This window comes from Emydura macquarii, unplaced genomic scaffold (genome assembly GCF_026122565.2).
Source record: "Emydura macquarii macquarii isolate MOO-44397 ecotype Brisbane River unplaced genomic scaffold, CSIRO-AGI_Emac_v2 contig_2734, whole genome shotgun sequence".
In the NCBI taxonomy this organism is placed as follows: Eukaryota; Metazoa; Chordata; order Testudines; family Chelidae; genus Emydura; species Emydura macquarii.
This window is the reverse complement of record NW_027132871.1, coordinates 2795881-2820030: the sequence shown is the minus strand read 5'-3', so window position 1 is coordinate 2820030 and position 24150 is coordinate 2795881. Positions and strand designations below refer to the sequence as shown.

General features: G+C 37.3%; 2 protein-coding genes across 3 annotated transcripts in view; one reads left to right on the top strand and one right to left on the bottom strand.

Moving 5' to 3' along the window:
• Positions 1-823: 823 nt before the first annotated feature.
• On the bottom strand, positions 824-18137 carry FANCB (FA complementation group B). Its single transcript, XM_067566115.1, has 9 exons — positions 18050-18137; positions 13749-14776; positions 12346-12498; positions 11708-11800; positions 9705-9833; positions 8865-9031; positions 6227-6681; positions 3644-3881; positions 824-1377 (listed from the first exon to the last, which is right to left on the bottom strand). The coding sequence occupies exons 2-9, from the start codon at positions 14667-14669 to the stop codon at positions 957-959; spliced, it is 2577 nt and encodes an 858-aa protein (XP_067422216.1). The 5' UTR covers positions 14670-14776; positions 18050-18137; the 3' UTR covers positions 824-956.
• Positions 18138-18207: 70 nt separating this feature from the next.
• MOSPD2 (motile sperm domain containing 2) overlaps positions 18208-24150 on the top strand; it is an 84019-nt gene continuing 78076 nt past the window's right edge. Inside the window, exons 1-2 of one of the 2 annotated variants that reach the window (XM_067566116.1) lie at positions 18208-18533; positions 18730-18793. In XM_067566116.1, coding sequence (XP_067422217.1) covers positions 18525-18533; positions 18730-18793 — 73 coding nt within the window. In that variant the 5' untranslated portion in view covers positions 18208-18524. The remainder of the gene's footprint in view (positions 18534-18729; positions 18794-24150) is intronic. The other variant, XM_067566117.1, reaches the window with a different exon arrangement.

The following is a 24150-nucleotide window of genomic DNA, read 5'->3' as shown; positions in this document are numbered from 1 at the left end:
GTCTGCTGCGATTTCTATAAATTGGCTTCTGAAAGTCGAATTATGCTAATTCGAATTAGCGATGCAGTGTAGACATGGCCTTAAGAGAACAATTGCATAGGAAATGAGGAATTTCAACAGCCCTCAGAGGTGGTAAAAAGGAACTGAAGGGGAGCAGGGGTGGCAGGGCCCTTTATACTGGTGCTATGAGTGTGCAAAAGCTCAGGATGTTACAGCCAACCTAACAGATATCATTAAGGGAAAAATTCCGGCAACTGTGATTGGGGTGAACATCCACCTACATTGGAATGAACATAAGCAAGAATAAAAGCTACCAATTCCACACCAGACTCCATCCGTTTAAGAAGACTCAAATTGAGATGGTTTATTTTAACTGAGTGTGGTCATCTGAAAATATGAATACCATTTTGGATTCATTTCTCCAAAGAGGAGTTCTATACAACTTATTTTATGAGTAAGGGAATTAGGTGCCCAACTCCCATTGAAATTCAATGGGAGCTGGGTGCTTAACTCCCTTAGATACTTTTGTAAATCCCAACCTTAAGATTCAGTTTTAAGATCAATACAAATCTAAATACTGTCAATGTCTAAAACAGACATCTTCTTACAGGTTTTATTTAAAATTGGTATTTGCTAATCTCCTTTTCCTAGCTGTCCTAGAGGTCTATCTTTAATGTTCAATTAGTGTCATACTGGCTATTCTTCATCAGCCAAAATATACGTATTTATCTACAGCAATTTATGATTTACAAAGTGAAAAAACTATTTTAATACTAAGCACCTTCAAAAAAGGAAAATATATATGTCAAACAGTAGTGACAACACTGGTAGAAAAAAGTTTTATTCTCCATATTCTAAAAAGGAGTTACATATAGAAAGTAAAAACAAAATATAAATAGTGCTTGATAGTGTCATTTAAATAAAACTGTATTCAAAATAAATTTAGAGCGGCGTCATTATGAAATGTTCAGTCTGCACGCAATCGTATCAGAACACAGCTGAGCCCCAGCAATTTTCAAAGCCATTTGTCTGTAAAGGGCACCGCTCACTATTCGGTTCATACCCAATGCACTTTGCTTCTGTTCATTTTGAAGCTCCTCTCTGAACTGCTGCACTGCTTCCTTTTTTTCAGACAAAGAAGACACTGTGACCCTGCTCATTGTCTTGCTTGCCTCATAACTCACTGTCAAGTTGTTTTCAACTTCACTCACTACAGAGGAGAAAGAACTCCTAAAGGTGACCATTTCCTTTTCCAAAGCTAGTGCAAGCTGGTCAGTAAGGATGTCCTTGCTTTCTAATCTTAGGGGTTTTACTTTGCAGGTTGATGGGAGAACGCCAATGAGGCTATGAAGACACTGGAACAAGACAGTTTGATTTCTGTAAAATAAAAAGAATCTTCAACACAAGGATACAATTCTTTCAAGATTCATTAGTGCAATGAAGCTACTTTAGACTGACCAGGGAAATTACCTATACATCTTATTATGTAAACCTTTTAAGTTATATTTCCTGCGGATGGAATGGCAAACAATATCTTCCCTTTAGAGCTTATGCCAACTACTGTATAGCTAAAGAATCAATGCTAAGCAGACTTGCGCAACATCAGCAAATACTCAGTGCTGAAATATATACCCACAATTAAGAGTGCTGTGTGTCATCTGTTTCTGGGAGAAGTATTAGACTGTAATTAAGAGGGTGCCTATAATATGAAGGAGATTAATGTGTTGAGTTAGTGTTTCCCCTTACATGCTGAGTCAGAAGGAGGTTATTTGTGATGATGCAATGTGTGTTGTGTGGACATTATAGTAAAGAGGTGTCCCATAACTTGGCATTTCCTTGTTTTTAAGGGTGTACAGGGGGAATGGGTTTGTTGCACTTAACCAGCCTTAATTCCTTTTAAAAAAGTTTTTCATTTATGATTTCCTGGGTTTTTAAACACAAGAATAGGAGGGTATGGGGGTGGGCAGGGAGGGGTGCTACTCCTACAACTTCCATTACGGCATGTGGATGTAGAATTATGGAAGAGGGGAGACTCAGGGAAGACAGAATGGGCCTGTCCAGTGCTATATCTACTGTGCTAGGCCTCAGAAAAGAGGAGTTTTTGAAGCCACAGAGCTTAGACAGAAGCTTGAGAGTACCCAGTACATTCAATGCTAACCCTGATTAAAATGGAGTTTGCATCATAGGCTATCTTCAGGTTCCTGTACACTTTTTTAACCACAGAATATACGGCCACCATTTTTCTTGAACACATTCTGATTTCAGTCCATCTGAAGACAATAGAAGATGGAGAAAGCCTTATTTCCACATGACAAGGCATTAGTAAAACAGTAGCCTTTTTCACCAAAGATAGCTTGTGGATTCAGTCTCATTATAAATTATATTAACTGACAACTATTTGAATGAGGATTAATTGTAAATACAAGGGAAAAACTTAGATACAGTGGAGTTAATAACTTTGATTAGATATAACCAAAATTCTTGAAATGTACATTTGGCACTACTTTTCAATTAATTAATTACATGGGAAGCTTAAAGGATAACAAGCCAGGGGTGTGTTAGCAAAATGTATTTAGAAAAAAAATGGTGAGACACTAAGTTTCTTAAAAAGATTGATACTTAATCAGCGGATCTATTTAGAATTCCTCAGATGATTCAATCTTTACTCAAATAATGTCCTTTAAATTTGGTGATGATACACTGTATTCTTCATTTGAAACAGAGGCTGATCCTACTTTGAGTAAAAATTGAGCCCACTATAGTTATAGTTTACTCTTTGACTTTTAGACTGAATTTTTCAGGGCAGGGAATGTATCATATTTCATGTTTCAGAAGTATCTGTGTAGGCTACCAAGACAAATAACAATACTGCTATTATTAACTCAGTTCTTGGCCTGATGGAAGAAGTTCTATGATCTACCTATTTCTGAAACAGGTAAGATCTAAACATGATTACATGCTAGTTCAACTGATCCACACTGAAAAAAATAAGTTTTATTTAAATAGAAGTTATAATATTGCCTTTGTGTGGAATTCAGGATTTTTCTGCATTGATATTATCTTGCAATTCAAACTGAAGAAGCAATTAAGTGCCATAAACTGAAAAAAGTGGGGACCTCATAAGAGTTGCAGGTATTTGCACTTTCCAAACTGCCTTATGAAGTTTGTGTATAAGACGTCCTACAGGAAAGCCTGCAAATTGCTAAGCTTCATCCATTTACCAAAGGTCTGTGCTTAGTAGTGACAAGATTCCAACTCCTAGTGCCAAGAGAATATTGCCAGAGATCTGACTCAGACATGCATTATTTTCCAAGGATAGTAAGCAAAGACAACCCTTAAAACTGCTGAAGGTACATTATTCCAAATTCATGGAATGTACATTCTGACATATCAAATAGCGTAAGTCCTGTGTATACCTCTTATACTCTGCACAGATACCTGGGCATAAAATAATGATTGCAAAAGGCAATCCAATCAGATCTACTAATAGGCCTAGGATGATCATTTAAAAATAAAGCCTAGATGTCTCTCACTGCTCACTTATTATACTGTGGCAAAGTAGTTAGAATGAAAAAGTGATATTCTGCCTCAAACTCAAGTTACGAAGAATTGGGTATTCCCTAAGCTTTCCAACTACTATTACCTGCAAAACAATGTTAAAATGCCTTCAAATGGAGTTTTCAAATTCCAGTTAAAGACAGTGCCGTGCAGATTTCCCAGTTTATGACAAAACATATTTTCAGGGCATTCCTTGATTGGCATACACTCCATTTGTGACAGTAGCCACATGTTCACTGGAGTCAGTGTGCAGTCAGATGAGACTATCTGAAAGGAGAATTTGAAAGCTACTGCAAGAATAGCTAATATATCTTCCATGGTATCTGTAAGAGAAAAAATATTTAAATACTTAGATTTAATACTTTTATATGTTATTAACAACAAATACTGATCAAAATGGGGTTTCCTTTCAGACTTCATCCTTAGTTACCTCCTTTTTACTGCTATTTCAAGAAACCTAGAAGTGGGAAGTTTCTATGGCCAGGAATGATATCTACCTCCCTTACTTAGCACTAATATGTCCCTCTTGTTTGATATTACATCACAACTGCTTATTCTGATGTCACCCCTGGATCCTGTTTCATCCCACAAGTCTACCAAAGCATCCAGCCCTGCCCAGGGAATTCCCTTCCCACCACCTTCTTACTGCTGTTCTTAGCAAGAATCCAGGTTAGCTGACTAAGAACCTCCTGGATATTAGATGACTGTAGAGAAAAATATCACTTTGCCAAGAGAATTATCAATAGCTACTGTGATAGTAGTGTGATTGGTGGATGTTGGCCAAAGATACAGTAGCTCCTAAACAGACTCTTCCCTGGTTTTGCCTACACAGATGATAGAGAAGTACAGATTCCCTGCAGCTGATTGAGAGAGGGAGGAGAGATGACTGGATCACTAAAATCAGGCGAAATGAGACTCTCTTTTTTTTTTAAACATAAAAAAGTTTTATGTATGGCTGCATTTCCGAACAGGAGTCTCTTCAATGGTTTCAGTGTCATCTGCATGAGGTATTCTCAAAAATTTTAGCTTGTTATCCGAGGAAAAACATTTGGTTATATAATTAATTATGTATATGAAAGTTAAATCTCTCACTCTTAGAGCAGCAGAGACTATATCCTTAAAGACATTTTGTTTTCTCTCCCTTTCAGAGCAAGCTCTAAGATTTGCCATATATGCTGGTTTGTCAGCTCCTCTTGAAGAATATGTTTTAAAATTGATGCCCTTTGTTCTTCTATTATACAAGAATAAACTGGAGTTCCCAATTTACCTTCTCTATATCTTTCTCTCTTTGTACATCTCTATCCTATCCCCTTATTTAATTCCTCTAAATTAAATAATCTCAGCCTTTTCAATTTCTACTTATGTAGAAATCTTTCCATGCCTCTTGTCTCTGGGCATCTTCTATTTCTACCACATCTTATTTTGAGAGGCGATTAGAATTAAATACAGTATTCAGTGAAAAGGCCATTGACATATAATGGGATAATGCCATTATATATAAAATGGGTATCGTAACATTGGTGATCAAAAAGCAAACAATGTGCATTGAACAGAAACCAGATTATAGTTATTTTGATCCCAGCAAAGTTTAAGCAGAGCTGGTGAGAAAATTTCAGACGAAAACACTGGTTTGCAAAACCTGAAATTTCTTGTGAAAGTGAGTCAGGTTCAACAAACTTTTGATGAACATTTGACAGTTGTCTGATTCCCTACCTGCTCACCTGGTCAGCTGCTGGGGAGCTGTGCCATGCAGACTGCCCTGGGGCCATGAATCTCAGGATTCCAGGGTCTGTGGCTTCAGAGCAACCCCACTAGGATTCCTGTTGGTAGCCTGAAAGCCCTGGAGCTTTCAGGGTTTCCAGGCTCCTGGATGTGGAGGGATTAACGGGCTTTTGCCATGAGGCTGAGAGCCTGGAGGTCCTGGAATGGGCTCCCAGGGTCTGCAGCTCTGGGGCACTTACCATGGCAGGGCAGCACTGTAGACCCTGAATAGATCCTGGAGCCCAGGCAGCTGCTGAGTGAAACTGACAACAATGTCATTTTCACAGGATAGTGGCTGGTTGGATGAGAAATTTCATTTTGGAAACACCATGTGTCAGCATTTCTGAAGTGACATTTTTTTAGAATTTCCAGGTCACAAGAAGTTTTGAAAAATTTCAAAGTTTCAAAATTTGTCAAACCAGAAATCCCTCAACTAGCTCTAGTTATATGTACTTCAGATTACTCTTTCCAGGATCAATTACCTTGCATTCATCATGTGCCATCACAGTGCCAATTGACTAAGTTTTATTAGATCCCCTTTAAGTTCCTCTTCGTCTTTTCTAAATAAAGAATCTAAGTACCTCCAAATTGTGCACTGCACTCCCTCTTTTTAAGATTATCAATAAATACATTTAACAATTAATCCTAGTACAGAACCTTGGAGCAGCTCACTTAATATTTTTCCACACTGAGAACTGTATTAATTTATTCTTACTGTTTTCTGTCTCAGTCAGTCAGTTTCTTATTCATGATAGACCATTGCCTTTTAATGAAATTATATATATTTTGATAAACTCGATTACAACATGAAAAAATGAGCTTACTATGGCTTGAAAACAAAGAGGAGGAAATTAAACTAATCAGCTCTTCTGATCAATGTGAAAAAGTCAATGCATTACATATTTACCTGTACTATGACTATTATTCCTTGGCAAGTTAACTGAATATTTTCCACTTGAAATATCTTCCAGATTTAATAAAATTTTCCCACATAGTAAAGTCAGCTTTTTGCTTTCCTGTAGGTCGCCATCTCGATATTTTCTCCTCTTAGCGTGTAGTAGTATCATGCAACATACATCACGGAATGCCAGCAGTGGTGAAAGCTGGGTAATAGCAACGAATGTCTTTGCCACATCTCTTGCAATTTTAGAAGGCCTTTCATGGTACTCTTTTTTCAGATCATTCTCGCTATGGAAGTCCAGTTTTATCCTTTTTGGTTGTGGCTCCATTTGGCATGAGGAGACAGACATTGCTGAGAAAGTGTTGTTCAGTTTAACTATTTTACTCTGACACTCAATAACTGGAGAAACTGAAGTGAAGTCTTGATCCATTACCAGGGATAAGCTGACATCATCCAGTGACCTGTAAAACACATACAAGATTACTGTATTTCAAGTTCACATTTTACAGTCAGACAAATGTAATCAAAGCTTTGCAAAGATGTCTACTGACATTTAGTGCTTTAACGTCTTGGAGATTCAAGATTTTAAGTTGTCAGCCACATTACCAAATGAACAGTTGAACTGATCAAGAACCTTTAACATACTTTCAGACTAATTCATTCATGTACAAAGGTGTCCGGTAAGCACTCTGGTGTATTTTAACATATACTTTACCCAAACACAGTATGCATGGTTTTAGGTTTTGAAAATACTGGCTGGGATTTTCAGAGGAGCCTATGGGAGCTAGGTGTCGAATTCCCACTGAAAGTCAATAGGGTCTGTGGGCTTATCTCCCTTAGATGTCACTGAAAATCCCAGTCATAAGTTTCTGGATATAAACTATTAAAGTTTATTTTTAAATTTTGTTTTAAAGAGGATATTTCTTTATAATATAGTACAAGGATACCTAAAATACAAGACAGCAACATTCCTTCCTTCTTTAAGACCTGTTTGAAATGTGATGTTAACCTTTCAGGTGAAGGTTAGGGCTCTTGCTACTCCATCCTTAATTTTAGAACCTCTATGCAATTTTGTTCAAATAGCATGTGAATTTCAAATTAAGATTCTAAATTACTATACTATTTAATTTAACTAAGATATGATACAGTGCTGTGTGAAATTTGTGAAACGCTTTATTCACTTTAAAAACGAGAGTCCTGTAGCACTTTAAAGATTAACAAATTTAATTTCTGCAGGCATAAGCTTTAATGGGCTGTAACCCACTTGGTCAGATGTAAGGAATAGAAATCAGATAGGAGGTATCTATTCACTTTAATATTACTTGTATTGTTCTCTCAGAAGGGCCCTTGAAGGGTCCTTCAAGTCCTTGAAGGACTTGAAACAATATTTTTGTTAATTTCATTTGGTCAGTCAACAAAGATTCAAGCTATGAGTCATGTTTAAAAGTCTTATGTTTCAGTTTTCTTTGTAGTGAAGTAACATTTTATGCTATAATCCAACATTGCAATTTTGCTGTACAGGAAAGGGAAATGTTTTCAGGCACAGGCATCACTAGTTAAATATTCCATGGTCCCATTAAAAACAATTACTATGTTAAATACAAAATTACTACCATCAGAACTAAAACTTAACACTTAAAAGCAAAGACAACTTCTTCCCCCAGTGGCTCTTATAGAGGCTATCAAGATAATGAGGTCAGGTTTTTTATAAAGTTATAGCAATCTGGCAGGGAGAGACACTATATCTATAACTTGGGAACAGTGGCTAAAGGATTTAGCAGATCAGTTCACTCAGTCACTGGACTGATTTTCAGTGGCACCTATACTCAATTACATTGCTTGTGGGGAATATAGGTCAAAACGTAAGAGTTCTGCGTCTAACAAGAAATATATGTTCCTGTGTCAAGTTCATGAGTTTCAAGAACTTTCTTTAAACTAACTTGTAAATTAAATTATTGCTAATTATATTTTTCTAGGGCATAAGTGAAATATTAGTGAACACTCTCTAGAAATAGAAAATGTTCAACTAACTATGAAAATCAAGATACATAACAGAATAAACAAGCCATTTTAAAGAAAGTTAGTTTTATATAATTTATTTATACATACATAAAGTGCTACAAATTTATACACTTGATTTAAATCATGTGGAATTGCCAAATTTTTATTTGACTTCACACCAAACTGTAACCTAATTCAATTCAAAAGAATAACACTGGAGTATCTGGATGCACACCACGTGACCAGATATTACCAATGATATGATCAACAGAAAGTCTACTATGTTTTCTACTGTACTTTTCTCTTAAATGACATAGACCCTTGCCAAGAATGGAAACAGAAACAAACATTTTTATATTATTGAAGGAACTATGCTAAGGCAGCCATGAAAAATAAATCCAAAAATGCAAACGTTAAGGAACTTTTAGATTGATGTAACCATATTGCCCATAGGTAGTGTGCGACGTTCAGTTTTCTTGCTTCCCGTATAGTTTAAAGTATCTTTAAGTCTATATCATAAAATATAGATTTTCAAAGCACAAAACCAAAAGTTACAATCAAATTTTTAACTTTGTAGTCACCTTCATCTTTGCAATTACAGGGCCCAACTTATAGACGAAGTTATTAGAATGTATTTACTTACAAGTTAAGTGATTCTGTTATTTTTACTCCAACTACCAAGCTGTCATCCACCACGCGCTGCCATAATTTTTCTATGAGATGTTCTGGGCCCTCAGATGTCATTGTCGTCCTTTTATCAAGAGGATGAAGAAGATTTTCTGCATCATCCCAGAGAGAAACAAGACCTTCCTTACAGAAAAATACGTTGTTTAAGATAACTGAAGTGTATATAGTATAATTCTTTTACTGCAGTACTTAAGTACTTTTACTGTGCTGTTTACCAAAAAGTATTCAGTTGATCATGAGAAGGAAACAGAAATGTATCTGGGAAGTGCTTTGGTATAACTGAAGTATGAAAGGAAATCTACAGAAACTAATTCTATTCTTTATAATAAATGTCAGATGAGTTCATGTAACTGTGGTTTGCCATGAACTCCTCCATATGCATTAAGACATATTCAAAATTCATCCTTCCATTTTGAAATTGATTATAGATCACAACAACTCTGCACTGCTACACAACCCAATTGGCTAGAACAGGTTATGTGATCACAAGTTGTCTTGCACTATTGCCCTCTTAATTACTTAATAGCTTCTGGTACCTAAAACTACAAGCTAACTAGCCATTTAATTGACAGGTGAGTCTTGAGATGCCCTAAAATAGAGATGTTCCAGTATAGGTTAATTTAATATGCTGCACATCTAGGGCAATATATTAAAGAGTCAGTTTTCTTAAGTCTGTCACCTCTTCAACCCACAACTGAAAAGTGAGTTTTCTATTATAAGCCCATCTCCATTTAAAATAGATCATAGTTCATTTTGACAAAATATATAGAAACTATGACAGTGTAATCTATTTTACCTTTTCTGCAGTTGGTAGGATATGCTCTGTCCCTTGGACAAGGTCTATTAACGCGCTACAAGATTCAAAAAGAACCTTCTCCTTGAGTCGTAAATGCTGCAGTAGTTGCCGAACAGAAGTGCAACCAGTCTGTGGGGTGTAAAAAAGGATGGTGATTAGAGTTAGTCAGCAAACTATGAGTGGGATCTTGAAAATGCCCATGGCCTTTCAGCTTTACATTTCATACTAGACATTTAAGTCAAGATTTTTTTAAAAATAGGGTGTCTGAAGATAGGCACCGAAATTCATATTTTAAAAATCAGGCCACTTTGTTGCCAAATCAAACTTGTGTGCCTTACTATATTTTAAAAAAAAAGCCTAAAAAGTATCTTGCTTTAAGATAGTCTTCTGGATCCTTAAAAATCACAGACCTACAAAAATATTTAGTCATCTCTTCTTGCTTTACTTTTATTATCTAAGAGGAAAGGCTGTTTTACCTATGTTGGTAGTGATTATTCACTCAACAAAGTAAGTCACTACATTTAACTTGATGGCATTTCTCTGTATTTACCATGATAACTTCTGAATGAGACATCTGATGAATTTCAAAGTTTCATGGTATGTTCTAGGCAGAAATTGGCAGACATTATTTTGGTGAAAATGAAAAGGGGGAGAAGGGAAACAGGAGACCACCAAAACCCCCTTATACCTAGTTAGTAGACTTAGCTGCTTCAACCACCTCTTTAATCATATATAGGTTTAAAAAAAAAAAAAAAAAAGGTGATGGCAACCATTCAGCCTTCCAGCCCAATATCTCAGCTCTGCCCAGGATGATCAGATGCCCTGATTTTATAGGGATAGTCCTGATATTTGAGGCTTTTTCTTATATAGGCACCTATTGCCTCCCATCCCTGTTCCAATTTTTCACACTTGTTATCTGGTCACTCTAGCTCTGCTCATCTTCCCATTAGAGTTTATAATGATGACACCCCGAATGCACTTATCTCCCAGAAAGAAGACAATAAGGAAGAATAGAATGAAGGTGGGAAAGAAGAATGAACGGTCATGGGAGGCACATAGAGACTTGAGAGAGCCTATGAAGGAATGAAAGGAATCCCTGGTGCATGTAATTAGCTGAGCCTAAAGAAGCAATAAAGCATACAACCCTCTGGTAATCTAATTTTAACTGTAAGCATGAAAAAATATTGCACTCTAATTTGCATCTTCTATGCTTTTTCTCTAGAAACCTGAACACAAGTCTGGAATATGCTCTGCCTCAAGACAGAGAAACAGCAGCATTAAAATATTTGTTTAGTCAACTGTCCACCTTGTCTTGCTTTCTAGAAGAGCTTCAAGAGAATTTTAGAAAAGATTCTAAAGGGCATAAAAGATCTTTTTTCAAAAGGGAAAAGATATAAAAATAGGGATTCACTCACTTAGTTGTTTCTGCAAGTCGAGATACATGCATACCTCCTATCCTAGGCCACTGTTCCTAAGCTTCCTGTGTGGAACTCTCCCATCCCTTTCTATTTCAGGAACTCACTGCAAACCCATCACTACCAGCTCTTTGATGCCAGGGGCTCCCCCTCTATTGACCTCCTCTAGTTGGGACGGTTCCTCAGATTTGTCACATAAAAAGAATGGCTCACATATGGGAGTCTCCCTCACATCCTCTGCAATGAATATTGATGCAAAAATTCATTTACCTTCTCTGAAATGGCCTTGTCTTCCTTGAGTACTGCATTAATACTTGGACTGTCTAGTGGCCTCACTGATCATTTGGAAGGTTGCTGCTTCTCGTGTACTTAAAAATATTTTTGCTGTTAGTGTGTGTGTTTTTCTATTTGCTCTCTAAATTCTTTTTTGGCCTGCCTAATTACACTTTTACATTTGATGTGCCAAAGTTTATGCTCTTTTCTATTTTCCTCAGTAGAATTTGACTTCCAATCTTAAAAAAAAAACCCAAAAAACCAAACAAAATAGCAATTTACATATCAGAAAATAGAGAGAGAGGTAATGCAAACCTGTAATCTTGTTTCAAGAGCTTGGATGGTAAGAAAACCATTCTCTTGTAGTTGTTCCGCATGAGGAAAATCCTTTTTACAACTGATGTCGCTCTAAAGAAAAGCAAACAGTCTACCAGCTAAAAGCAAGGTGCAGCTTATTGACATACAATTATAGAAGAGTCTATGATAAGAAATTAAAAAGCCGCAAGGACCATAACGTGCAATAAAAAAAAATTATTTACCCAAGGAAATTAGAGGTTAATGGTAAATATTGCAAAGCCCAATTTATGAAAGGTTAATTAACAAGTGCCAGGTTCTTAATTAGAGTCTTTGGTTAACCAAAAAATAAGCACTGTAGCAATTGTTGATATATGAAGTATCAACATGAAGCCTCTTTAGCGGCATTATTTTAATTTCCCCAAAGATTTCCTGTTATTATCAACTGTCTCTTCCAGTCAGACTGTTATTTCGATTGATTCTTGCTTATTATAACCTCATTATTAAAATCATAAGGCAATGTATTCAAATTTAAGGGCATTTGATAGCATATGGACAGCTTCACTTCATACAAACATTTCTATTAATATCTTGAGGTTCTGTTCATGAAGTTTCATTGTTGTGTACTGAATGGGTAAGAAAAAGTAAATTGAACTTACTGCATAGCTGACCTCTCCAAAATCTGTTATTCTGAATGTACTTAAACTATCTGTATTGGATACGTCCTTAAAAAGCAATAAAATTTGTTCAGTCCCAGTGCCAATAAAGTCATCTACCAGAACAGACTTCACGTTTTGCCATCTGGAAGCAACCTGCAGTAAAATGCAATATTAAAAATGTATACACCTTTTTGTAAGACATCTGTATTTGAGATTCAGTTTTGTCACAGTTTACCCATATAATTTACTTTCTAAAAGAGCACATAAAAAAACAATTACTACTTTTGCACAAGCAGGCACTTTAGTCGAGAGGCTAGAGCACAGTACTGTGAACTAAAGTCCCAAATTCTGTTCCTAGCTCTATAACTGACTAGCTGTGTCACCCTGGACAAATAATTTATCTTCTGTGTCTCCATTTCCCCTATATATAAAGTGCATATAATGCCTTTAGAAGAAAAGTCCACTTTTCCAGGTAACAGCTTTCAAATACTGCAACTTTTGACTGTTTATTCTTAAACAGAATTTACAATAAGAATTTTCATAAATTTATTGAGACCTGAGATTTAGTCAATTCCCATCAATATGAAGATAGCTGTAGAGCTAAATTCTGCACAGCATATGGAAAGCTAGCTTATTCACAGAACAGTTAAGGAGATGGTAACTTCAGGCATTTACAACTCTCCATACTTCCTCTGAAAGCTCAAATTACAGACAAAAATATCAAATTAAGTGTTTATGTTAATTATGTCCATTAAATGCAGAGAACTGAACAGAAAGGATATTTTGTGCTCTTTGAGGGCAAACTATGGGTTTCCAAATAAAGAAAAATTATACACAGCTCTTGGCAGCATACCAAGAAAACACTAAATTCACATTGCCTCATGCATTTAGGAAAACTAAAGCCAAAAAATGTCCATGGGCTCTCTCTGACATTTTGGCAACAAAGAAATGCAGCAGGTGAAGTTAGTAAAATTCAACAGCAAATTTAAATTTGGGGTCAATATCAATTCAGTTCAGTTCTCTAAAAATGGATTACATAAAAACATTCATAACACAATGTCTTGTTATAAAGGCAATTCTTATTCTAAACAAATTTTGAAGTAGGAATAGGGACAATGGCCCAGTCTCAAAGAATTCTCTCTCTCTTTTTTTTTTTTTTTTTTTATTAAGCAACTGCATCATTTACTGCTTTTTAGACAAATCACAGAGCAACACTAGAAAAGATGCACACTATTGTATTTAGGTCATTTTAATGGAAGCAACATACAGAAGAGCAGAGGGTTCTCTAACTTCTCTCTATGGAAACCTGACTTACAAATGTGGATGGGGAGAGGAAATAGAACCCTTAAAAACTTCCATTGTTACTTCCATTAAAAACTTTCATTGTTATAAGACCACCATACCTGAAAGCTATCTTTCCGCACAACACAGACATCTCTGGAAGCAAATGACACAACAAACAGCAGGTCATTTCTGCTTGTTGCCGCTACTTGTATTGAACAGGGCTCCTCATCTTGAAGCTGGCAGACATTTTTGGGGAGACCATCTTGGAACCAGATCAACTGTTTTTTGCAGGTGATAGCAACAACTGACGTTTTGAATTGGCTTTTTGATATCTCAATCCTGCAGACATGCACACAAGATATCACGCTGCTATAGGCGTGAGGCAGAAAGCAAATGCCAGTTAATATTTTCTGATTTTCAATTGCATATACAACAAACTCACTACCCCAGATGGCTCCATCTGATACAGAAAATGTTTGCCCATCTCTTTCTCCTGGCAAACAAGCAGTTCTCATCCCTAAAATGACGATACCTTCATTCTCAATCTCACCCACCCATTCAATGGAAGAAAACTGAACAGAAGCACTTAGCACTGTACAAGTTTTGATAGAGATGTAAAAGAGTTTTTTGGCATGTCTCCATAATACTGTTGGTCCATTAAGTAACCTTATATCATCTTTCAATTCATAGTCCAATTTAAAATTTAAGCACTGTTCAAATTTGTTGGAGCTGTGAAGCAACAATAAAAAATATTTGAAAACACTATTTTTTTTCTCTCTCATCAAAATACAGGGGAGATTAATTCCTGTTCTGAAGTCCGTTGTACAGTTGCAACAAACCATTTCAATACTCAAGTTCCCACCATGCATGCTGAACAGTCCTGAGGATTTTTGAACAAACAAGTTAGTGCCACTGTCATATACCATTCTTTTGACATGTAATCTTGTTGTTTTTTCAGTTGCAAATTTTGCTTTTGACAGCTGAAAAATGAGGACTTCTCCATTGTAAGGTAAGATTTTTTCTTGTTCATCTGATAGCATTTCCCTTTATGGTTATTCCACTACATGGAGTCTGGATGTCTCTCCATTTTTCATTAGGATAATTTTTTTGTTGAATGAAATTTGTAATCCATCCGGACTTTTTCAATCTACAAAAGTAAAAAAGAAAAAAAAAAAAGCTTTCTAGATTAATTGAATATAATTCAGGAGAATTGCATATGAACAAGGGTACTAGTTACAAGCCAATCATATGGTCCCTATTATATAGTTCTGAAGTTAGTGTGAGGTTTGCCACAGTTAGAAATGCAGGACTAGAAACAAAGTTAGCAAGTTTTTAATCAAATTTAAATGATCAGTGTAACATTTTATGGTACAGATTTAATATTTTTACTCTTAATATAACAAAATATCTTTCAGTTTTTGACACTTATTTACTAAAAGCATTAATTTGCTGGTTATCAACAATTGTACAACAGAACTTAAATTAAATAAATTATTTTATTTAATATAATTTTGTTAAATTATTCCACATGTACAATTAAAGAAGGTTAGCACTAGGATGAAATTAAACAGATCAGGAAATTGCAACTCCAAGAACTCCCAAACTTTTTACTCAGGCAAATTTCTATTTACATTTAAAGAATATATTTTTGAGCAGTTACACAAAAAGATCGTTTAACAAGACCTTTTTTCCCAGAACAAGAATACAATTACTCCTTGTTACATGGAAAACCATTTCTAGATAAAATGTGTCACTTAATTTATACCTCAACTACCAATTCTTAGCAAGCTCCTGAGAAAAACAAAGGTTAATTTCCATTAGCTGATCTCACAAGTCAATACCGGGCAAAGTAAATTGAGTTTTAGCTGCAGTTAAAAAACAAACAAACAACAATATTACACATTAAATTGTGTGAAATACATATTTAAATATATGTAGCAACTATTTTATTAGTACTAAATTACTTGCATACTAAGCTCTGTAGTTCAGTTGCTTACAAGTCTCTCAAATAAAATAGCTTTTCATGTAATATTTCTCATATCAACTGATTCAGTATAAAAGTGTTTTTTCAGCCTAATCTGGGCTGAGTTAGTTGAGCCTTTCTGAGAATAAAAACACATTTTCTCCATAAATTCCAATCAGAAAGTTTTGTTCTCGGAGAACAAACACATCCAAATCAAGATACTTCAAACTTGGCTTATTAGTTCTTTTTGAAGCTTAAAAAGCAAACCAGGTTTAAGGAAAACTGATTCAGCAGCTTTAGAGTTCTGAACTTTTAAGTAGACAATTGCATGCATGTTCAAACTTTCTTCCAGGTTTGCAGTGGAAGAAGGGAGGACCATTCCACTCTCATCCTCATGTCTCCATCTATTTCTTTTTTTTGATAAGATGTAGAGAAATACAACATGACTACAAGTTACCACTCACAAGTTACACAATAGTATTCATAAAGATATAACAGAGAAAGAAACAGATTGAAATGTGTTGTAAAACATTTATAGTAAACATTTAGTGAAAGTTTTCACTGATACCTTTTTTCATTAACAGTTCCACAAAACAAGATGACCACATGTAATTTATAAAAGACCATGTTACAAGTAATTTGCTAACCTGTATTTGCACATGAACTAGTAACTTACAAACAAAATTATACATATTTAATGAACACAAGTTAACATTATTACAGGAATGGACAAATCATTTAGTCACTCTGTACATCAGTTCTCCATCTGTAAAATAGCAATAGTAGTATTTCCCTAGTTCACATCAGTGTTGTGAAAACAAATATATTTATGATTGTGACACTCAATTGTTACAATAATGGAAGCTATTTAAATACCCAAGATTTATAAATAATCTGCAAAAGTGAAGATCCTATTGTTTACAGAGTCTTATAACATCCTTATCACCATATTATCTGCATGCCACTTCCCATTTTCCAAATTCTGTGCATCGAAGACCCAGAACTTGTGACTTATTTACATAGGTAGGTCTGTGCATTGAAATGGTGCTTGTCTGTGCAGAGCAAGTTGCAAGGCAAGCCTTAAATTTGTGTTAAAATAGGTTTTTCCAGGTAATAAGTTTTGCAGAAATAGTATTTTCATTTAAAAAGCAATCTCACACCTCTGATAAAATGTCTATTTAAGAATGTTCCAATAGGAAAGAAACTATTCTTCTAGACATCCAGTGAGGAATTCCCATTACTCCAAGTATTTTGTATGGCCATCTTACAAAAATGAGTGTTCTAAACTACATGTAAAATATCTGATGCTGCATATGCTCATTAAAGCTACAATACTAGTTATGGTCTTCTGCTCTTTTTAGTAGTAGAGGTTCATTGGGCAGATCAGATTTTGATGCTGGAACAAATCCTGAGAGCATCCAAATTTTTCCATCCATGGCATTATTTTCTCAGGCTTCCTATTCAATTACACTTTTTAATCAAGATGTACTATAATTGTGTGTGTTAAGGATGTATAATTCACAAAAGAGAAAAATTTTACTTATACACTTCGATTAAAAAGTAGCTCTCTGCACAACAAACCATCCTTTGACTCAAACTGCACCAGAAGAAAAACAGCTGTTGCCCACATTCAGAAATTACAAGTTGAGTTGTCACTGGATTTTGCAATTTACCCCATCAACATGGAGAGCGATGCAAGTTGCAAGTGAGGTATCAGGTGATGTGTATATTTTACCACTTTGAACATGGGCAGAACACTTGGATAGTCTGCTAGTTCAGAGATCATCCAGATAACCACTGTTCTTGTAAGTCAGAATAGTCCAATTCCAGAGCTAGATAACAGTGAACGGGCACCTTTCCCAATCTGCTTCCTCCCCACCCCCACACACTATAATAAAGTCCAATTTCTTTCCCCGCTGCTTCCTGGGATTTGCATTTGTTAAATAAGTCAAAAGTAAAACTCAGCTCAAATCTCAGCCACAGGCTCGTCAGGCTCCTCTCTAAAGGAGACTCAGCCCACACCCTAAGTCATCGATCTTTAAACAGCCAGTCCTTATTCCCAGCTAAGGTAATGGACCGTCAACCAACTCTTCCCCGGGCCCCATCAGTTCAGTAAGCGCCAAGGGCCGCGGGCCGAGGCCGGTGGTGCGGAACACACGGGGGAGCGCTGGGGGGAGGCTGAGGGTGGGAAGCGGAAGGTGGCGCGAGCCCACAGCGCGTCACAGGGGCTGCGGCTGGGGACGTGTCGGGCGAAGGAAGAGGCCGTTACACGGGCACGAGCCTCCCCTCCCCTGCGGTGTCGCTGAGAGCCAAGGGCCCGCCGTGACAGCGCCCAGGGCGGCAAGGAGCCCCAGGGCCGAGCCCACCCCCTAGCTGCAGAGCGCACCGGGCGGCGGGACAACGCTCGCACCCTTCCCCGCCCGCGCCATCGCGCAAGGCGTCAACCCTCCGTCTTACCCGCCCAGCGCGCGGACAACCTTCGGCGGCGGTTTGGTTCGGAGTCCGCAGGGCCACGCGCGGGCTCTCTCTCGTTACGCTCTCTCCGAACGGCCCGCCCCGCAAAGCATTGTGGGAGAAGAAGCACCTTAGCACCGCCCTCTCCCGGAAGGGCCGGAGGAAGGGAAGGGCGGGGCTACCTCTCTACTGAGAGGAGGTGGGCGGCTGTCTGCGCGCGCGCGCTGTGTGACTCTCCCTTGGACGGTTGGCCGGTCGGGCGTCGTTGGTTAGTTGGGGGTGGACTCCTTAGCAGGTTGCGGGAACTGTTCGCGGTTGTTCCAGGAAGCGCGTGGCGTCGGCGCTCCTCTCCCGGCCCCACCCCTTCTGTCACGCGTTCCAGTCCTCCGTCACCCCCGCGCGCCCGCCCGGCTGCCTCCCTTTGTCTCCAGCTGCTGCTGCTGCTGCGTGCGGTGGGGGCGACCCAGTCAGCAAGACCATGGCAGGCGTGAGTAGCTGCGCGAGAGCGAGGCGGTGACCCCGAGAGCCCCCCCACCCCCCTCTCTTACAGCCGCCCCAGGGAGGGCGAGGGGATGCAAATTTGGAGGGGTGGGGGACACTGGAGGAGATGGGGGTGGTGAGAAGGGGACACCTTAGAAACAGGTGTAAGGGACTTATCCAGGGCTTATCCTCTTGTTTCTCAGCAGCAGGACAAGGCCGCATTAATAAGCGAAACCAGACGGCGATTTGAGACTGAATATCTTCCAGGTTGGTACCAGGCTGGTGGTGGTGTCCATCCCTTTTAGGGTTTCATGTGGTGTCCATCCCCAGCTGCAGTGCTGGGGTAGTGTTAGGATGAATGTTTCTTCACATAGATTACACATCCTATGGTTTGCACAAGCCTTAGTTATTTTGTAATTCTTGTCATTTTGCCATTCTTCTATCCCACCCCCCGTCCATCCAAGTGCATTGATGTCTTGTCCTTCTTCAGGTGAATTGACGTGCAGAGTCCTTCACTTCTAGATCATGAGAACTAACACACATCCATGTCCTGCACATTTGGTAGTTTCTGTGGAATGAGTTGCTCCTGTGTTTGTTTCATTTTCTACTACACAGGTGACTGCATCATAAACCACCACTGTAATTGGTGTGCTTCTGTTTGGTAGTGTTAGAGACAAGGCCAAGGATAAAATGGGAATAGTGCTGAGTTACTGTAACTCCAATTAATTAATTCATTTTATTTATTATTTGTATTACATCAGGGCCTAGAAGTGCTAGTCATGAACCAATACCCCATTGAGCTAGGGACTGTATAAAAAGACAGTCTCTGCCCCAAAGAGCTTACAATCTGAATATAAGACAATATTTGAGACAATAGATGGTCTGAAAGAGATCTATCTCTTCATGTCAATTTCCCCATGTCTGCACTGAGGAAATACACATTAGTTAACACAACATTAACAATTTCATTTAGTATTTAGCATCATGCTGTAAGAAAACATGTTACAGTAGAACCTCAGAATTACGAACTGTCCGGTCAACCACACACCTAATTTGGAATTGAAAGTACACAAACAGGGCAGCAGCAGAGCCAAAAAATAAAAAGCAAATATAGTACAAATAGAGTGTGTTAAACGTAAACTACTAAAAAAAGGAAAGTTTAAAAAAAAAAAAAAAGATTTGACAAGGTTTGACAAGTAAGGACACTGTTTCTTTGCTTGTTTCATTTAAATTAAGATAGTTAAAAGCAGCATTTTTATTTTGCATCATAAAGTTTCAAAGCTGTATTAAGTCAATGTTCAGTTGTAAACTTTTGAAAGAACCATAATGTTTTGTTCAGAGTTATGATCATATCAGAGTTACTAACAACTTCCATTCCCAGGGTGTTCATAACTTTGAAGTTCTACTGTGGTTAGGTTTTTTAACACAGCCTGTGTGAACATACTCTAACATGATCTCAAACATGATTTGGCATTCAGTGTAGATAACATGGCTCCCCTTCTTAGGAATTTTAATGTAAATCCATGAATAGAAGAACCCAATAGCATAAAAAGTGTGATACTGTGTCAGACCAATGTCCTGGCTCCGGCAATGTCTAGTACCAGAGCTTCAGGGGGAATGTACAGAACAGGGCAGTTGGTGTCACCCACCCCTGTCTTCCCCTTCTGGCTTCTGACAGTCAGAGGTTGCATCCTTAACTATGTTGGCTAATAGCCATTGATGAATCTATCCTCCATGAACTTATCTAGTTCTTTTCTGAATCCAGTTATCCAAAAGTACATCACAACATCCCATAGCAATGAGTTCTACAGGTTAATTGTGTGAAAAAGTACATTATCTTGTTTGTATTAAACCTCCTTCACTAATAGTTTCTAACATTCTGTTAGCTTTTTTGACCGCTGCTGCACATTGAACCTAATTTTTCAGAGAACTACCTTCAGTGATTCCAATATCTCTTTTCTTCAGTTTATATGTGTGTCGTGGAAAAGATCACGCAATCTCTCTTTTAGGGTTGGATTGAGCAGAACTTTAATTGTGACATACACACAGGAAGCTATAGTTATAGGAAAGCCCAGACAGCACATCCCTGTGGTACAAAATACAGATAGCTTATATAGGCTTTTTTAAGATTCATTTTACATACAGATCGTATAGTGGAGTTTCTGATACTTAACAGGTCATTTACCGCACATAGGGTGCTTATAACACACAGTGGGGGTCTCACGGTGCCAGCATGTCCCGGTGATTCTTTTGGTGCCAGTGAGTCCCTAGTCTCACATATAGTCACTTGTTATCTATCTGACAGAGTACGGCTGGGTGCTATTACAAAGAACGTCTTACAACATAGACCAACGATTTTGCATTTCTATTGTAGTTCTAAGACATCCTGCCTGAATTTAGCATTTCCATCACAGTTTCAGTCTAAGGCATCTTGTCTGAATTTTTGTGATTCCACATGTGTTAGTTAATTGTGTAAGTTGTATTCCCTGGACACTATCATTTTAATAAGGCCTCAAACCAGCAAATGCACATGTGCTTTAACTTTATGCACATGAGTAAGCCTACTGAAGTTGAACATGTGAATAAGTGTTTGCAAGGTTGGGGTCATACTTGATAGTGAGTGTTTATTGTACTTCCAGTAAAAAACTTTGAGTACTGCATAATTGGACTCTAATGTGATCAAAATTTACATTTGATTTTTAGTTACAGTGGAAGTGAAAGGAACACCTATGGTTAAGTTTGTATAATGGCCTGCATTCAAACTCTCTGTTTACAATCACTCATAATTGCTGAAATATTTCAGGCTTGGTCTTTGCCTAAAGGTGAATTTTTCTTTACTGGTTTGGTGGGAGGGAGAGGAGAGGATCAGTTGTCATTGAGTTCAATGATTTTTGTGTTCAGGGGGGCTGGAGTATGGATATGCTTTTCCCACTGTAAAAAGGAAATAAATGTTGCCACTCTTTAAACAGCCCAAGCAGTTGCAGTACTCATAATGGAAAATTGAAATTTGTCATTAAAATAGTTTGATTAAAGAGCAGAACTTTTGAATTTCTGATGATATCTTTCTTTTCTGCCAACAGCATTCACAAATAGCTTGTATTTTATTTGGTAAGACCTCAGTGATATGCACCTTCAGTATATTTTTATCTGCACAACTGTTTAACCAGGCACCTGTGCAAAGTCAGCCTTCCTTAGCTACAAGTTTTGTGAACCTGTTTAAAAACAAAACAAAATGCATGATATAGACTGTACTGTATGAGCACAGCATGCAATATTTACAAAGGTTTCTAGCTCACTCATACCAAAACTGAATTTTACCATAATACCTCTCTTCCTTGCTAGATTTCAGTCCTGTCTTTTCAGCTGTGGATCTGTTTTTTTTTTTTTTTTTTTTTTTTTTTTGAAAAAAAAACCCACTGTCAATGTAATAGGAAAAGTTTTTGTCCCACCCATCTCATATTTAAAAATGGCTTTGCCTCTCTCTGGTTGAAGAGAAATTATTTAGTGCTTGAGTGCTGATAGAATTATATACCTTGGAGAAGAAGGAATTTACCATACCATATGAAATCTCTACATAGTAAAGATGTACTTGACCGTTCCATAACAGAACTGTGAGTCATTGGGGTTCATTTTTTTTATTATATGGTCTCTTGAATATTGTCATTTTCAGACAGGAAACAATTCCTTCACCCATATTAGTATCAGGGGAGAGGAATTACCTTGATCTTTATCAGTGTGATATTATCATGAGATCATAGCCATGTGAGGATGGTCTTGGGTAGTCACCTAATGCTGCTTTGGTCCTCACACAATCTCTGTTGAGAAGTAATATTCCCTTGAAATAGGGAGCAGCCTCGCTGATCACATAGCTAAAGAAGTCTGTGGAATTCCATGGGCTGTTAGCCACAAAGGCTGTTTTTGGCTGGCTGAAATCCTTAAAGGAGACGCTTATACCGTTGCTACTGCAATACAAATAGTTATTATACTTCTTGGAATTCCTATAGAAATATCTTTTCCATAAACTGTTTTTCTGGCAATGTTCTAAGATTTTTTTCTTCAGTTCTATTTTTTTCCATGAAAGCAGGATTATGGTTTCTTCAGTTAACTTGCTGCTATGGCTAATTTGCCCCTGAGGTTGTGATTCTTTGTTTGTGGCGTCATAATCCTTCATGCAGTAACCAATTGCAGTATGAAAAAATTAGGGTTTTGGCTTCAGTGGGGAATAAGCAGCAGCAGAACCAGTGAAGCAGTTAAAACAGAACACGTTGTACTTAATTCTTCTGTTCTCCTTATTTGAGAAAATGTGAGCTACTCTGAGGCCGATATACCTGTGAACACATCAAACAAATGTATGGATCACTCTGTCATAAAGGAAGAAAACACTGCTAGATATCCAGTTCTGTTAGCCTGTCTTGAAAATTTGGGCATCAGCACTTCAGGATGTAGTTTGAGAGGTGTGGACTGCAGCTGTGTTCAGATAGAGTCCACTAAATTTGCTTGGAGTATTATAGCAATAAAATGAACAAATGGTCTACTTCCCATTTACAGATGGGCTAGGAGAGCTAAATGCTAGTCATGTGACATTGTGAAATCCTTAGCATATTTGAGTATGAGAGAATTACAGCCCCCACTGTTTCTTCATTTATTTATTTATACAAGGAAGTCAGTGTCTTTGATTATACTGGAGAGAACTTTTTGCCCCACAACAGAAAGGGACCATACCATAATGCAGAATTCATGACCTCCGAGTTGTCTCAGCAGAGAAAGAATACTAAAACAGAGGGGTCAGTGTCACAAGCATGATTGCTAATGTTGCAATGTGTTGTCATGTTGTTATAGTGTTGTTTTTTTGTTAATATATGAAAAGTTATAGAGCATTTGAAATCTTATTTTACTGAAAACACTTAAACCTATTTGAGTTTTTTCACATTCCATAAAACAAGGAGTAAATTTCTTATCTGCTTATCCTTAAAAAAATTTGAATATAAAATGTAATATTTTAATTGGTACCTCTTCCTACAAAGACTAAGGCCAAGGTGTGAATAAGCCAACCCCTAAGCAATGTATGTTACACTGACCAAAGTGCCAGTGTGGACAGTGTTGTGTTGTCATATATCAGCTGCACCGAAATAGCACTTCTAGTGTAGATCAACCTTTTGTCACATTGATTATTCTTTATATTTAAGATGGTTCAAAAACTGACACTATAACGGTGTTGATAATTTGCAGTGTAGGAGTTAAGGAATCAAATTCACCATTTGAGAAGTTTTTCAAAGTTGTTATAAAGCCGGTTCATCCATGTGGTTAAAGTAACCAGTCAATAACCAGATATAGTTTGAGGAAAAAATACAAAACTTAAGGCATCATATAAATACAGGATAACTTCACTGTCTCATTTCCCAAAAATTTACATGAATATTTGCGTGGGAGTGCCTTTTTTCCATGTTCCTTGAAGCAATCTGGAAGGAAGATTAGGCCAACATGGGATCTGTGTTAGGTTTTCATGTTCACTGTGATATGATTTTTTCTTAAAACATTAGATATCTAGAGATATATATATATATATATATATATATATATATATATATATATATATATATATATAAAGTCATCTTCTGTCTTCA